The 18,786-nt window shown below is 39.1% G+C and overlaps 1 protein-coding gene across 3 annotated transcripts in view; it reads right to left on the bottom strand.

The window, feature by feature from the left end:
- The window catches only part of CTNND2 (catenin delta 2), a 937,337-nt gene that overhangs the window by 176,476 nt on the left and 742,075 nt on the right, over nucleotides 1-18,786 (bottom strand). For all 3 annotated transcript variants that reach the window (XM_060009660.2, XM_060009661.2, XM_060009662.1), the window contains one exon: nucleotides 8,699-8,882. In XM_060009660.2, the coding sequence (XP_059865643.1) occupies nucleotides 8,699-8,882 (184 nt within the window). The remainder of the gene's footprint in view (nucleotides 1-8,698; nucleotides 8,883-18,786) is intronic.

Raw genomic sequence — 18,786 nt, 5'->3', positions numbered from 1 at the left:
AAACAAGACCCATTATGACAGACATTAGACAGTATATATGCTGTCTATAATAGACCCATTTCAGACCTAGGGACACATACAGACTGAAAGTGGGGGGATGGATAAAAATATTCCATGCAAATGGAAATCAAAAGAAAGTTGGAGTAGCAATACTCATATCAGACAAGACAGACTTTAAAGACTGTTTCAAGAGACAAAGAAGGACACTACATAATGATCAAGGGATCAATCCAAGAAGAAGATATAACAATTGTAAATATTTATGCACCCAACATAGGAGCACTTCAATACATATGGCAAATGCTAACAGCCATAAAAGGGGAAATCGAGAGTAACACAATCATAGTAGGGGACTTTAACACCCCACTTTCACCAATGGACAGATCATCCAAAATGAAAATAAATCAGGAAACACAACCTTTAAATGATACATTAAACAAGATGGACTTGATTGATATTTATAGATATTCCATCAAAAAAACAACAGAATACACAGTCTTCTCAAGTGCTCATGGAACATTCTCCAGGATAGATCATATCTTGGGTCACAAATCAAGCTTTGGTAAATTTAAGAAAATTGAAATCATATCAAGTTTCTTTCCTGACCACATGCCATGAGACTAGATCTCAGTTACAGGAAAAAATCTGGGAAAAAAAATAAACACAAGGAGGCTAAACAAGACACTACTTAATACCCAAGAGATCACTGAAGAAATCAAAGAGAGAATCAAAAAATACCTAAAAACAAATGACAATGAAAACACGATGACCCAAAACCTATGGGATGCAGCAAAAGCAGTTCTAAGAGGGAAGTTTATAGCAATACAATCCTACCTCAAGAAACAAGAAACATCTCAAATAAGCAACCCAGCCTTACACCTAAAGCAATTAGAGAAAGAAGAACAATAAAAGCCCAAAGTTAGCAGAAGGAAAGAAATCATAAAGATCAGATGAGAAATAAGTGAAAAAGAAATGAAAGAAACAATAACAAAGATCAATAAAACCAAAAGCTGGTTCTCTGAGAAGATAAACAAAATTGATAAACCATTAGCCAGACTCATCAAGAAAAAAATGGAGAAGACTCAGATCAACAGAATTAGAAATGAAAAAGGAGAAGTAGCAACTGACACTGCAGAAATACAAAGGATCATGAGAGATTACTACAATCATCTATATGCCAACAAAATGGACAACCTGGAAGAAATGGACAAATTCTTAGAAAAGCACAACCTTCCGAGACTGAACCAGGAAGAAATAGAAAATATAAACAGACCAATCATAAGCAATGAAACTGAAACTGTGATTAAAAATCTTCCAACAATCAAAAGCCCAGGACCAGATGGCTTCACAGGCAAATGCTATCAAACATTTAGAGAAGACCTAACACCTATCTTTCTCAAACGCTTCCCAAATATAGCAGAGGGAGGAACATTCCCAAACTCATTCTACAAGGCCACCATCACCCTGATACCAAGACCAGACAAAGATGTTACAAAAAAAGAAAAGTACAGTCCAATATCACTGATGAACATAGATGCAAAACTCCACAACATAATACTAGCAAACAGAATCCAGCAGCACATTAAAAGGATCATACACCACGATCAAGTGGGATTTGCCCCAGGAATGCAAGGATTCTTCAATGTACGCAAATCAATCAATGTGATACAGCATATTAACAAACTGAAGGAGAAAAACCATATGATCATCTCAATAGATGCAGAAAAAGCTTTCCACAAAATTCTACACCCATTTATGATAAAAACCCTCCAGAAAGTAGGCATAGAGGGAACCAACCTCAACATAATAAAGGCCATATGTGACAAACCCACAGCCAACATCGTTCTCAATGGTGAAACTGAAACCATTTTCTCTAAGATCAGGAACAAGACAAGGTTGCCCAGACTCATTGCTATTATTCAACATAGTTTTGGAAGTTTTAGCCACAGCTATCAGAGAAGAAAAAGAACTGAAAGGAGTACACATCAGAAAAGAAGAAGTAAAACTGTCACTCTTTGCAGATGACATGATACTATACATAGAGAATCCTAAAGATGCTAGCAGAAAACTACTGGAGCTAATCAATGAATTTGGTAAAGTAGCAGGATACAAAATTAATGCTCAAAAATCGCTTGCATCCCTACACACCAACGACAAAAAATCTGAAAGAGAAATCAAGGAAACACTCCCATTTACCATTGCAGCAAAAAGAATAAAATATCTAGGATTAACCCACCTAAGGAGACAAAAGACCTATATGCAGAACTATAAGACACTGATGAAAGAAATTAAAGATGATACAAACAGATGGAGAGTAATACCATATTCTTGGATTGCAAAAATCAACATTGTGAAAATGACTATACTACCCAAAGCAATCTACAGATTCAATGCAATCCCTATAAAACTACCAATGGCATTTTTCACAGAATTAGAACAAAAATTTTCACGATTTGTATGGAAACACAAAACACCCCAAATAGCCAAAGCAATCTTGAGAAAGAAAAACAGAGCTGGAGGAATCAGTCTCCCTGACTTCAGACTATATTACAAAGCTACAGTAATCAAGACAGTATGGTACTGGCACAAAAACAGAAATATAGGTCAGTGGAACAGGATAGAAAGCCCAGAGATAAACTCACACACATGTGGTCACCTTATCTTTCATAAAGGAGGCAAGAATATACAATGGAGAATAGCCAGTCTCATCAATAAGTGGTGCTGGGAAAACTGGACAGCTACATGTAAAAGAATGAAACTAGAACACTCCCTAACACCAAACACAAAAATAAACTCAAAATGGATCAAAGACCTAAATGTAAGGCCAGACACTATAAAACTCTTAGAGGAAAAAATAGGCAAAACACTCTATGACATAAATCACAGCAAGATCCTTTTTGACCCACCTCCTAGAGAAATGGAAATAAATACGAAACTAAAAAATGGGACCTAATGAAATTGAAAAGCTTTTTCACAGCAAAGGAAGCCATAAACAAGATGAAAGGACAACCCTCATAATGGGAGAAAATATTTGCAAACGAAGCAATGGACAAAGGATTAATCTCCAAAATATACAAGCAGCCCATTTAGCTCAATATCAAAAAAGCAAACAACCCAATCCAAAAATGGGCAGAAGACCTAAATAGACATTTCTCCAAAGAAGATACACAGATTGGCAACAAACACATGAAAGGATGCTCAACATCACTAATCATTAGAGAAACGCAAATCAAAACTACAATAAGGTATCACCTCACACCAGTAAGAATGGCCATCATCAAAAAATCTACAAACAATAAATGCTGGAGATGGTGTGGAGAAAAGGGAACCCTCTTCCACTGTTGGTGGGAACGTAAATTGATACAGCCGTTATGGAGAACAATATGGAGGTTCCTTAAAAAACTAAAAATAGAACTACCATACGACCCAGCAATCCCACTACTGGGCATATACCCTGAGAAAACCATAATTCAAAAAGAGACATGTACCACAATGTTCATTGCGGCACTATTTACAATAGCCAGGACATGGAAGCAACCTAAGTGTCCATCGACAGATGAATGGATAAAGAAAAGGAGGCACATATATACAATGGAATATTACTCAGCCACAAAAAGAAAGGAAATTTAACTATTTGTAGTTAGATGGATGGACCTAGAGTCTGTCATACAGAGTGAAGTAAGTCAGAAAGAGAACAATAAATACCGTATGCTAACCCATATATATGGAATCTAAGAAAAAAAGAAAAAATGGTTCTGATGAACGTAGGGGCAGGACAGGAATAAAGACACAGACCTACTAGAGAATGGACTTGAGGACACAGGGAGTGGGAAGGGGAAGCTTGGACAAAGTGAGAGAGTAGCATTGACATATATACACTACCAAATATAAAATAGATAGCTAGTGGGAAGCAGCTGCATAGCACAGGGAGATCAGCTCGGTGTTTTGTGACCACCTAGTGGGGTGGGATAGGGAGGGTGGGAGGGAGACTCAAGAGGGAGGGGATATGGGGATATATTTATACTTATAGATGATTAATTTTGTCATACAGTAGAAACTAACACAACATTTTAAGCAATTATACTCCAATAAAGATGTTAAAAAAAAAGAGTAGAAAGATATGTAGACATTGGGAGGAAATGTATAAAAATGCTAACGATGGTTATCTCTGGGGGGTGAGATTATGGGTGACTGTTAATTATTAGTTTATGCTTGCATGTATTTCTAGTAGTCAGCAATAAACATGTATTGCTTATAAAATTTGAAAAAAAAACAATAAATGTCTTTAAAAGTGAAAAAAAAGAGTAAAGCTATAAATTAATGGACCAGATCAAGGTATGCAAATATTACACAAACCCGCTATACCATCTTCTTGTACAAAAATCACTGTATCATTTTTCATATATATATATATATTTAATACATAAAAATGACTAGAAGAACAAGTGCTGTGAGTTTATGTTCTGCTTTCAGAAGCACCAAAGACATGGACATATATACACTACCAAACGTAAAATAGATAGCTAGTGGGAAGCAGCCGCATAGCACAGGGAGATCAGTGCTTTGTGACCACCTAGAGGGGTGGGATAGGGAGGGTGGGAGGGAGGGAGACGCAAGAGGGAAGAGATATGGGAACATATGTATAACTGATTCACTTTGTTATAAAGCAGAAACTAACACACCATTGTAAAGCAATTATACTCCAATAAAGACGTAACAAAATAAAATAAAATAAATTTAAAAAAAGAGAAGCACCAAAGAACCAAATTCTTTCCAAATATTGTGATAGAAAAAAAATTGTTCCCTGCAAAGGTATAAGCCCAGATCTGATTTATAAATTGAGATGATCTGGTTATTAATGTACATTTTAAAGACTATACTGAAATCATTTCTGCAGTTCCAGGAGGACTTTTGCTGAGTCTACTGAATTATCCATAATTTAGCCTAGTTATGTGTGTTTGAAATCCTTTTGTTTTTGGGGATTTGATTTATTAAACCTCAGTTACATACAAATAATGGCATGTGCCGTAAAACTCCTCTAACGTTTGATAAGATAACGGAGCTGCCATTTTAATAAGAATAGTATGACTAAAAGGAAGAAAAACATTCCAAGATAAAAAGCAGAACTACAACAGCTATGGAGAGAGTTCTCATAGCCACAAATCAGTGGTGGTTAAATTAATCGAATGGAACAAAATATTGATATTTACAGTTGTCTACAGGAAGTCCCTTAGAAATGAAGCCTGCAGGGCAGCCCATCAATTCACAGCTCTGCTCTTAATGTCACCTCTCCCCTCCCTACCCGCTTCTACTCTGTCCTGTAAAATTGCTCCCAGACATAGCTGACCATTGTGTTCTCTTGGTCAAAGCTTCGCCATAGCTCTCTGTTCCTCACAGACTCAAGTCTATTCTTCTTAGCTCTGCTTTGAACGCCCTTTATCACCTGGAATGAAACAACTAAACAAGCTGCACTTCCTAAAGTCTGCTAGTTCTGTAGACTGCCTGCAGATGCTGGAGTTAGTTCTCCCATGTCAGCGTCAGGGTGTTCCTGCTGTTCCTCTGGCCTCGAGCATCTCCCAGAGCATTGACTGGTGATGCCCTTTCTCTGCTTGACCCCAGTCTCACCTGGTTCTTGAAACGTTTTGTGACCACACTCACTGAGTTAGCCACTCCCTTCCCAGGTTTTCCTTCTATACTATCCTAATCTTAGCTTTATATTATACTAAGATATAACACTAGGACTCATTGTATGGGTACCACCGTCTTCCACTAGAGGAGGAGTTTCTGAAGGGCAGAAGAGTTTGCCATGTTTATTTCAGCCTCCCTGCCCTTCCCTGGCACACAGCAGGCACTTAGCAAATGCTCATGGATCAAACTGCTGAAAAGCAGGAACAGCATACATAGTAATTTCTTTACGGTAAATAAAGATCTAGGTTTTGTTGAAAGAATTAAGAATGTAACTACAACCTCACGTACTAATATGTAGAATCTTCCATCATGATATAAATATTTACGACTGTTTTGGTGTGTTTCCAACTTGGTTCTAAGTAAATGGTAATAGTAGAAATTTCTTGAAATCTTTTATCTGCTGAGTCTTTATTTGATAAGTTCATTTTGGCCCCTTCCCAAGGCTATTTTCTTCCTCTCTTAGTCCAACCTGTTCATTAATGTAGACTGATTCATAAACACATTTAAATAAGAGAGAAAAAATTATATTTCTTTTTGTGAGAAGGGAAGTGTAACCGAGCAGGACACTGTAAGGTCTTCCCGGAATAGACTCCCACCCATGTCGTCCACCTGCTTTTGTCTGTAGAAAAACTTTAGCCAAAGAATACATTGAATCAGAGAAGTGAAAAAATGCAAAAAGAAAGGAAAACAGGCAAGCAAGACAAAATAATAATACTTTAGCCATTAAACAGTCAAGTACCTTTAGTTCTTCCCCAAGGACTATAGATGATATTCTGAGCCATGTCCTTTGAGCTGTTTTGCAGATACTGAAACGCCCACCAGGTGGGAGAAGTTAACTGTACGCTGCCCACAAAGCACATAGACCCCAGACCAGTTGGAACCAGAAAGTTGATAATGCTAACTCCCAGTTACCTCACCACCAACCAATCAGAGGAATGTCCATGAGCTGATCACACCCCGCTCATTGAACACTATAAGACCCCTCACTGCCCCCTCCCGTGTGGGACACACTGTCTTGAGGGCAGTAGCCTGCTGTGGTCCCCTTGGCCTGGCAAAGCAATAAAGCTATTTCTTTCTACCTCACCCAAAACTCTGTCTCTGCGTTTCTATTTGGCACCAGTGAACAAAGGCCAAGTTTTGGCAACAGAAGGAGTTTAATGAATTAAGAGGGAGTGAAATATTCATATTTTGATAGATCTTGCTTTGTCATTCACATGATAAACTCTGAAAAGTGGGAAAACCCTAAACCTGGTTTCAACTGGACTAAAAAAACCCGATTAGGCTACATGAAACACTTTCTAAATCAGATGTCCTCCTTTTTGCTTCCTGTGATGTGGTCAAACCTGGCTGGCAGCAGAAGCAGCACCGCTCAAGCCTCTGTGTGTGTGAACTTGGCCAGATGACCTGCAAAGGGGACCGGTGAACTGACACTAGTCTGGTTTCTTCATCTGTCTTTTCATCAAATGAAGCTGAATGCTCGTGTATCAGTATCCTTCATCCTTATGTCAAACATCCTGAATATATAATTATGTTACTATATTATTCAGAGAGAATTTTAACTGATGGAACTTAGCAGATCTTTACAGACTATATGTATACAATTGATTGAGACACTTCCTTCCACAATCTTCATTAGGAACAATGACACTCTTTACAAGTCAAGGATGTTAAGAAAGGAAAATTACTTGTAACAGCTGCATATAACTGAAATAGAAAAATCAGGTAAGAAGGGTCAGGAGTGCTTATAGTTTTAGCTTTGGAAGAGTTATATTTCTGCTGGCGGGGCAGGAGGTTTCTGAAAGATAATAGAATTTAAGAGGTTATAAGATGGACGTCTCAAAAGTGGGGTTTAGAAAACTGTAAACTTGACTTATGGAGGAGCCTATCCAGAGAAATCATGCCAAAAGATCATTATTTCATGACCTTGAGGAAAAGCAAAATTGTCAGAGGGTTTCCTATTCCTGCCCATGAATGCACACTGATATTTATGGAGGCCAACTCTCTTTATCTCCCTTTATGCATGCCCCATTCACACAAACACACACACCCCTCTCAAGACTGCAGGCTGAGAGCACTGTTGTAAATATACATGAGATCGTTATTATTAATGTCACCAAGGTGGTTCTGTTCCTTCTCCAGGAGAGACTGGTTCTTATACCTAGAAACTGATCAACTGTAAGAGAAATGGCAGCTTTGAGGCAGCCATGCTGAAGCAATTCTGTACATTTTACTTTTGAAATAGAGATTATTTGACGAGGTATTTTCAATCACACCCATCCTATCATTAAGTTTAACTGGCAGAGATTTCCCACTTTGGTACAACGTACAACATCCTTGGGAACACAGTTTCTAGAGTCTGGAAGAAGTATACATTGATTATTACATTCTTTTCTGAGAGCAAAAACTAAACAAAACATCTAAAACATCTCAAGAGATTTCCGGGTGATGAGTTTTGTAAGAAGGCATTGGGAGATAATTAGAACACATTTGCTACTTTTATTATTTTAAAAAGACATTTCACACCACAGTCCTTATTAAAGAGCTATTTTCAAGAAACACAGGCTCTTGCAGTCACACTGAAAATTTTTTAAAAATAAAAATAGCTACTGGAGACAGTTAACTAGATCTCTATGTATTTGTCATAGACTCTTCTTCTAACCAATTGGTCTGCCTGGTTATTCAAGATGCATGATACATCACAACAGGGAAATGACTGTTAACTATTGTTTTCAATCAAAGAAAACTATTTTTGGTTGGAATGAAAATGTTTATTTCTTTGCCTAAGGCCTAAGAAAACATGTTAAATAAGTCAAATACTGGGGTAGGTAGAGGACAGTGGAAGATGCATATGCATCTTCAGTACCTCGTTAGAAATGATCTTCACCAGCTTCTTGCACTGTTGCCGTATCAGTATTCTAAAACACTCTGATCCTTAGCAAAACAGCAATTAAAGTTACAGAAACAAAAAGCACCCGTTGACAGAGGGAGGTAGCAACAACACGGGACTCACCTTAGGCATCCAGTGGCATTTCGCAGCACCTGTGAGGAATGCAGCTGTATTTTCCGATCGTCCTGAAGAGGTGAATTTTCCCAGCCTGAGTGGGGGATGATCACGGCATTGGTCAACACGGCCAGGGTGTCCTGTATGATTGGCATTTTGAGTGCATCGCAAGATGAAAGGTTCCAAAGGACTCCTGCAAGATACACACAAACAGAGCTTTTGGACGGCCACTGTTTTCCCCAGTTAAAAGCACAGGCAGGAGAGACAAAGATGGTGTAAGCACGTGTGCTAGGGCGTGCCCTTCATTTTAGACCATCTGTGTGAAGCCATTACAAACGTGCTGTGAAAATCTGACAAGTACGCAGAGGAACTGTAACATGATTATCTTGGTTCCATCGTGGAGAGTAACTGAGGTTGAGAGCGCTGATGGAATTGAGGATACCAACCAGGCTTCCATCCACAATTAGTACAATGGACCCAAGTACCCAAATTCTAACCAAGACCAAAGAGCTGTGAAAGTTATCTGAAATGGGCTATTAAGACATCTGAAATAGACTAGTGAGACATCTTTGTTTTATCCAGGACCTCAATATGCACCTGTGGTCTGTTTGATTCACTTAGTTTCCATATAGAACCAGCCATCATTGTACAGGACCTTTCAAGAATCGAGTATCAGGTCTGATGATAACAAGCCCAACACGAAATGTAAATTTAGTGTCACTTGTGACCGTTCTGTAAGCTTTTCTCTGAAAACGATGTTCATGGAGGGCCTACAGATTGTTAACAACAAAGAAAGCAGGAGAAAGGGGAGGGCGTGTCAACAATAGACAGAGACTTTAAACTGGGATTCACTTTAGAAAAGGCCTTAAGAATTACATATACATTATAATATCATTTGAAGATGCTTTTAAAATAATTACTTTTTGTTGTTCAAAGTTGTACACCTAAAGGTAAAAAAAAACTACAACAAAGAATAATATTCTCTTTTCGTATGAAAGAAAAACTGCATTTTCCTCAAGACTAACCTAAATAGACACCATCACTTCAGATACTGAGAATAAAATATCATAGTCATCTTTAGAAACACAACTTCCACTTTACTTGTTTAATAAGCTTTCAATAGATTTTAAAATGACGTTGTGTTTCATTTACCATGTTATGAATAAACAGAACTCACTTATTTCTGAAATTTGTTTTATTAGTTTCTTGCATTGCACATGTTGAACTATCCAAAGGCATTAATAACACTAACCTGAAAGTTAATGATATTTGCTTGTTAATAACTAAAATAACAGTTTTAAATCAGTTCTATAAAAAATGTGACTTTAGAGACAAACTTTTCCACTGGTCTTTCAAAAGAACATTTGCTGGGAATTTTATTTAGGTAAATGCAAAGGAAACAATATGATTTTGGTGCTGAGAATGTATAAATCAGTCCTTCAGTACAGAGGATTGGACTGAGGGCGAATCCTGCCTGCCTGTTTTTGTAAATAAAGTTTTATTGGAACATGGCCCTGCCTGTTCACTTACATATTATCTATGGCTGCCTCTGTCCTACAAGGGAAAAGCTTGAGATTTTGTGACAGAGACAGTATGGCTCACAAGCCTAAACAATTTATTGTCTGGCCTTTTACAGAAAAATCTTGGGCACCTCTGTGTTAGTATGTGGATCATTTTCTACACATTTCTGTGTGTGTGTTTACCTTGCCATTAGAACCCTAAATTGACTGTATAAAAAAATGCTTATTGGTACACAGAAGTTGCTCAAAATATATTCTGACTTGGACAGATGTGAAATGCTAGTAATATCATATGCATTTATTTTGAATTAAATAATATATGAAGCTTTATTTTTATTCATCCCATTAGGAAACGTTTTACAGAATTTTGGGTAATCAAAATAATCAAAATGAATACTTTCATTCACTTGTAGTCTAACAACAGTATTCCTTTTCCTAGTAAAATAATCAGTTTTCAGCTTAAAAAAAGCACATTTAGGACTTCTCTGGTGGTGCAGTGGTTAAGAATCCACCTGCCAATGCAGGGAACACAGGTTCGAGCCCTGGTCTGGGAAGAGCCCATATGCCTTGGAGCAACTAAGCCCGTGTGCCACAACTACTGAGTCCATGCACCGTAACTACTGAAGCCCGTGCACCTAGAGCCCTTGCTCTGCAACAAGAGAAGCCACCATGATGAGAAGCCTGTGCATCGCAATGAAGAGTAGCCACCGCTGGCTGCCAGCGTGCAACAACAAAGACCCAAGGCAGCCAAAAAAAAAAAAACTTTGTTAAAAAAAAAGCACATTTAAATGAAATTACTATTTATACCATATTTGAGGATAACTTTTAAAAATATCACATTAAAGGGTTTTTGTCTGTTTTTCTTTTTTTAACTAAGGTATAGTTGACTTACAATATTTGCATTAGTTTCAGGTGTACATCAAAGTGATTCACTTATATATATATTTTTTCTGATTCTTTTCCATTATAGGTTATTCTGTTTTTCTAAGTACACAACACACCTATGCAGACACAAAATGATTTTTTTTCATTCCTAAATCCTGATTTGAAAATGCCAATACATGAAAACTGAGGCTTGTAAGTGTTTTAAAATATGGGTGGCATATTTTGCTGTAAAATACATTTCCTCTAAAGACTAAATAGTAAAAGACTTTTGCATTTCTCCATGCAATGAATTTAAAAGAATCTAAAGGCATTCTATGATAATAAAACAATTTTTACTGTTTCCTAACAAACAGAAAATAGGTAGGAAAGGAAAGGGGGGAAATCAAGAAAAGGTAAAGGCCTAATCTAATATCTGACGAGAAGTGAAAAGGATGGGAAAGAAGATGGCCTTTCAGGTAACTCTTTATCGGGCTGTTCTCTGCATTACCTTTCTCATTAATTCATCAATTAGTGTAACCTAATTCCGAATCAGGCATGGAGAGAAGTTTCCTATTCACATTCCCTCTGCCTTTCCAGACGGCTCCATCTGTGTTTCACATTCCAATGAACTTACCACAGTACTTGACCCAAATCTCTGAACTTTCTATCCCAGTTTCTATCTGCAGCCCACGTGTGCTTCCTGGACTTACAAGAAACGCAGCGGATCTCTGGTCAGGGGCATTTTTACCACGTCTGCCTGGATGAGGACTTGGTCAAGTGGATGCAACATGGCAGAATTTCTTTTGGGGGAATTCAGCAAACCAGTTAGTTGCAGGGTGCCCTCCAAACCTGGAGTTTTGGTTAGATTATCTGGACACAGAGACAAGCTTGAGTGTAGAATCAGCAGTCTCTGGGGACGCTGAGATAAACGTCTGGCAGGAGTCAAAAGTGGGAAACAGCTGGGAAGCCTACACCTGTCTTGCCAGACACACACACACACACACACACACACACACACACTCACATCTACGCATACACATTCACACACTCACATACACACACCCCACCCTCACAACTATGCACACACACACTCACCTATGCACACACACATTCACACACTGACATACACACACACACACTCACATCTATGCACATACACATTCACACACACACATCTATGCACACACACATATACACGCCCCACACTCACATCTATGCATACACATTCACACACTCACATCCACATCCACACACACTCATATCTATGCACACACATTCACACTCACACACATCCACACACTCACATCTATGCACACACATCCACACACTCACATCTACACACACATTCACACACACACATCCACATTCACATCTACACACACACATTCACACACTCACACACACATTACATATACTCACACATACATACACACTCACACCCACACAACATATTTACACATTCACACATATACAAACTCAGACACATACACTGACACACACACACACACGCTCACACACAGACATTCACACACACACATCCGTTAGTCCCCAACGAAGGGAGACAGATTAGTGGAGAAAAACGGACGTATCTAGGCATTCTCTGTGAACAGAGGAGAAATACGTGTTTTGCTCAAATTTCTCTTCACTTCTCCCTCTCCTTCTTCTGGGGTGGTTTTCTGGCATTCCCTTCAAACGCAGGAGCCCGACCCTTCTTCCCCTGAGTGAGGGCTGCACTTAGTGTCTCGCTTCTGACCCGCAGAATACGGAGGCGGTAACTGAGTGACTTCTGAGACGAGGTCAGGGAAGAGGTACTGCTGCTCCCTCCCAGCTGTGTCTGGGGTTGCCTGTCGGAGGGGGAGCCTGCCATCACCCTGTGAGGACCCTCAAGCAGTACGAGAAGAGGCCTATGGGGAGAGGAACGGAGGCCTCCTGCCAGTAGCCAGCAGGGAGCCGTCTTGGAAGTGGACCCTCCAGCCCGAGTCAAGCCTTCAGACGATACAGCCTCATCCGCGTGGGACCCTGAGCCAGAAACACGCAAACCTGCTACTCCTGGGTTCACTCAGACACTGTATGGGATAAACGTCTGTTGTTTTAAATTGTTAAATGGGGGGGGGCTGTAATTTGTTATGCAGCAATGGTAATTAATGTCCCTTCCTTTCCCTTCCCTCTCCTTTCCCTCTGTCTGCTGGACACTTTTCCCTTTACAGCACTTTCTTCCTAGTTACGCCTCTCATTCTGACTTAGATTCACTGCTTTTCTCCTTCCCTACAAGCCCTCCATCCTCTCCTAAGGTCTACTGTGAGAGTACAGGAGATACAGGAAGGGAATCCAGCTCAACCTTGTAACTAAATTTAAAATGCATTTTAATTTAGGTGACAAATGATATTTATCTTTTAAAAAGGCATCCCTCTTCATGTTTGTGACTTATGAGATGGCCAAACGCTTTCTTTAATTTGGAATAATCTTGTATTAGTTTCCTATTGCTGCTGTAACAAGTTACTGCAAGTGTAGTGCTTAAAATAAGGCACATTTGTTATCTTACAGTTCTGGAGGTCTGAAGTCTATAATGGACCAGCAGGCAATGCTCCTTCTGGAGGCTCCAGGGGAGAATTTCCTTGTCTTTTTTTTTGCTTGTTTTTGTTTTTTTGTTTTAGTTTATTGAGGTACACGGGCCTCTCACTGTTGTGGCCTCTCCCGTTGCAGAGCACAGGCTCCGGACGTGCAGGCTCAGCGGCCATGGCTCACGGGCCCAGATGCTCCGCGGCATGTGGGATCTTCCTGGACCGGGGCACGAACACATGTCCCCTGCATCAGCAGGCGGACTCTCAACCACTGCGCCACCAGGGAAGCCCCCTTGTCTTTTTAAGCTTCTAAAGGCTGCCCACGCTCCATGGCTTGAAGCCTGCATCACTGCAACCTCAGCATCCACGACCAAATCCTCTTCTCTGACTGATCCCCCTCCCTCCCTGTTACAAGGACACTTGTGATGACATTGAGCCTGGCTAGATAATCCAGGATCATCTCCCGCATTTCAAGATCCTTAACTTAATCCCATCTGCACAGTCCCTTTCACCATGGAAGATAACATCCACAGGCTCTGAGATTTAGGACCGTGGACATCTTCGGGGGTCCATTGTTCAGTCTACCACGCATCCCTTAAAATATTCTGTCATGCTTCAAATAAAATTAAACTTCTGACTGTAGTTTGATGATCAGGCCCTCTTCCCTCCTTCTCTAAATTCATTTTGAATCAGATCCTTTGGTTCATTCATTTACCCAGTCTGCGCATATTAAGGACCAGGCTCTGTTGGATACAGTGGGAACATGAGTGAACAAAACAAAAAGTCCCTGCCCTCATGGCTCTGCCGTCGCTGCAACTCATTACGCTCTTGTCATTGTCGCCTTATCTCTTCTCCTTGGACAACAAGCTCGTTGGTAACTCACATTTCTTGGACTTGCTGCTCTCTCAGTTTGGAACACTCTCCAAGGCTGATCCTTCTTTCTGTTCACATGTACCTTAAATGTGCTAAACTCAGACAAGCTTTTTTGGATTGGTCTAAACTACCTTCCCAGACTCTTGCTCTCAGATCTCCTATTTTAATTTTCAGCAGAGACCGCATCACCGTCTCATATTTCCCATGCTTTTTCTTTGTTCCCCCAGTTTTATGCAGACGTTATCGACAGTAGCACTGTGTGAATTTAAGGTGTCCAGCATAATGATCCGACTTGCACACACCATGAAATGATGACCACAATAGGTTGAGTGAACATCCATCACCTTGTAAAGACACAACATTAATAAAATAAAAAAAAAATTTTCTTGTAATGAGAACTCTTAGGATTTAGTCTCTTAACGACTTCCACATATAACGTACAGTAGTGTTAACTAAATTTTTCATGTTGTATGTTATAACCCTAGTGCTTATAACTGGAAGTTTGTATCTTTTGACTGCCTTCATCCAACTCCCTCTTCTCCCATCCTCTGCTGCTGGTAACCACAAATCTGATCTTCTTCTATGAGTTTGTTTCTGAAATATAATTGACCTACAACACTATGTTAGTTCCCGTTACACAACACAGTGATGTGATATTTCCATACATTTTGAAATGATCACCATATAAGCCTATTGTCATCTGTCACCATACAAAAATATTACCTAATTATTGACTATATCCTCGATACTGTACGTTTCATACCTGCAGCTCATTTATTTTGTAACTGAAAGTTCATATCTCTTACCCTCTCCCTCACCTATTTCTCTCCTTCCCCCAGCCCCCTGTTCCCATGCTTTTTCATTACTTGCTTTTTTTTCATTCTCTCACTGCTCTTCCCCACCAGGTCCCAGCCAAGACATGAAGGCAAGGACCCTGAGTGTTCAGAGCATACGGAACACGTACAGCACACAGAATATGCTCTGACACACATTAGGTGCTCACCTAATCGGTGTTAAATGATTACAAGAATTAATAATTGGCTGATATGACCTTTAAAGGATGATGCGTGCTCCAAGCAGTGAACATTTTAAGAGTATTCTACTGTTAGCAAAATGAAGTAATGATTTGAAAGAATAAAATAGCAGATGCAGGGCTTCCCTGGTGGCACAGTGGTTGAGAGTCCGCCTGCCGATGCAGGGGACGAGGGTTCGTGCCCCGGTCTGGGAAGATTCCCACGTGCCGCGGAGCGGCTGGGCCTGTGAGCCATGGCCGCTGAGCCTGCGCAGCCGGTGCCTGTGCTCCGCGATGGGAGGGGCCACAACAGTGAGAGGCCTGCGTACCGCAAAAAAAAAAAAAAAAAAAGAAGCAAAACAAACAAAAAAAACTGGGGCCCTGAACTTGTACTGTGTGCATTTGTGTGTGAGCACATGTGTGTATGAATATACAAACGTGCAAGAGTATGTACGTGAGTGTACATATGTGCACATGCACACACAAGCATGTGTCTATGTGTGTGTGCACACTGTAATGTGAGTATTTGCGTGCATCACATAAATACTCTCACCTTGTCCCTCAGACGTCATGACCTTCAAGGTGCAATTGTTGAATTAGAATTGTTTTGAGAATCCTTCCAGACAGTATATGTGATAGCCTCAAAAGATTAATAAATCACACTCACTTAATGCTTTTAAAAATAAAAGCATTGATCTTGAGACAATGCTAAAGTTTACCAAAATGTTGCTGTAATAATGGATAGTTCAAAGCAATAATCAGGTGGGACTTCATCAAAACTAAAAAGCTTCTGCGCAACAAAAACAATAACAAAATGACAAGGCAACCTATGAAATGGGAGAAGATAATTGCAAATCATAGATCAGAAAAGGGGTTCACCTCTAAAATATAGAAGAAAATCATACAGCTCAGTAACAAAAAAAAGAATAAACAATCTGATTAAAAAATAGAGGAACTGAGTAGACATTTTTCTAAGGAAGATACCCAAATGGCCAACAGGTACATAACAAGATGCTTAGCATCACTACTCATCAGGAAAATGCAAGTCAAAATCACAATGAAATATTGCCTCCTACCCATTAGAATGCCTAACCATCAAGACAAGAGATAACTAGTGCTGACGAGGATGCAGAGAAAAGGAAACCTTTGTGCACTGTTGGTAGGAACGTATGTTGGTGCAGCATTCTTCACAATAACCAAAATATGGAAACAACCTAAATGTCCCTCCACAGATGGACTGAAAATGAAGATGTGGTACAATGGAATATTATTCAGTCATGAAAAAGAAGGAAATTCTGCCATTTGGACAACACGGATGGACCCTGAGGGTATTATGCTAAGTGAGATAAGTCAGACAGAAAAAGACAAATACTGTATGATATCACTCATGTGGAATCTAAAATAGCCAAACTCATAAAAACAGAGAATGGAATGGTGGTTACCAGGGGATTGGGGTCAGAGAATTGGGGAGATATTGTTTAAGGTACAAACTTGCAACTCATGGTTAAATAAGTCCTGGAGATCTGATGCACAGCACAGTGATCACAGTCAACATTACTGTATTATGAACTTCAAAGGTGCTAAGAGACTAGATCTTAACTGCTCTCACCACAAAAAAGATGATAATTACGTGACATGATAGAAGTGTTAACTAACACAAAGATGGTAATCATATTGTAATATAAAGGTGAATCAACTCAACACATTGTACACCTTAAACTCACACAATGTTATATGTCAATTAGATCTCATTAAAACAACAGAAATTATTTTTTAAAAGTATGTTATGTAAACATCACTTGGATAAGTGTGTTATTTCAGGTAATGGGTGTGATAAGAAATGTGTGTGTAATGCATGCAGGGAAGTGTTTAAAAATACATGTAATAAAGATGGTTATGAGTGCATTAAACAAAGAAAAAGAATTTTATTTTAATACCTAGTGTCTTGCATCATAGGAAATTTTATTTTTTCTTTATTTTAAAACATTTTATTTTATATTGGAGTATAGTTGATTTACAGTGTTGTGTTAGTTTCCGATGTACAGCAAAGTGATTCGGTTATACATAGACATATATCTATTTTTTTCAGATTCTTAGGAATTTTTAAAAATAATTGTATATATTAATGTTTCAGAAAATTAGAGTAGGATGATGGATATAGTGACAGAGTCTTAATGGATTTTATCAATGGAATATAAGTATTTTCAGGATATGTGTGGGGAAATAAGTTCTATTTGAACTTTTGTCTTCCTTTGTAAACCTTCTCTCAAGAGCAATTCATTCTTTGACAATAAATGATCCCACCAATTTATAATAAACCTGAGACCATCGAAAAATAATTTTAAAAAATTAAAAAATGGGTAGTTCCTTAAGCCAAAACTCCTCAAGTTTTCTTTTAGGGGTCCCGGGAGTTGGCTGACCAGAAAAGTGACCTCTGAGTTCTCCTCTTTAATAGTCCCAGGGAGGAAACTGCGATGACCTTGGGGCTTAGGTGAGGGTTAATCCTTTTAGAATCTAACTCACTGAATCATTGTAAGTTGAGAGTCTCACAGAGATGATGACCAGATCAGAGGGCTGCAGGGGCTGGTAAATGTCTGTGGTGAGCAGGCAGAAGAACTGGGTTGTCACGGTCAATAACTATACACTGTCACCCTACTGTTGCCACCTACGGCTTCTGGTCCAAATACAGAATTCTTTTAAAAATAATCACATATGCAGAAACACTGGAGATCAAACAGATTTATCCTTGCTTATTTTCAAAATATGTACAGAATATGCTTAACTTCAGGATGGATGAAGAATGGGCTATTCTTTACACCAGAAAGCAATTCAGATGTTCTCTATTACACACCAGGGAAATTCTGGTTTAAGCCGATTAAATCCACCTGGGCCCCCCTGAGACATTTTAATTCCTGAAGTTCTAAATCAACTGTGTTACGAGATACAGCCATCAATGTTGAGGTGTTGGCTTGTTCCAAAGCCAAAACTGATCCCAGCAACACTCTCATATTTAAACTTTAGCACCAGCAGCTTATATTAAAAGTTTAAATCGAGCTGGTATAGACGAACAAAAAAGGCCCACGTTCGCTTAAATTTTTGAAGAGTAGTTGAGAAACTGACCTTTACTGTTGTTTCAGAGCCTGAATTAATGTCATTTAAAACAAAGTAATTTTGCAGACAAAAGATGATGACTAACTTTTTTTGAAGAAAGAATCAAGACTCAGGTGTGTCTATGTTGGGGTCTGCAGATTCTAGTTTCTTTAGAAT

This window comes from Delphinus delphis, chromosome 3 (assembly GCF_949987515.2).
Source record: "Delphinus delphis chromosome 3, mDelDel1.2, whole genome shotgun sequence".
Taxonomy (NCBI): Eukaryota; Metazoa; Chordata; class Mammalia; order Artiodactyla; family Delphinidae; genus Delphinus; species Delphinus delphis.
This window is presented reverse-complemented; position numbering and strand designations above follow the sequence as displayed.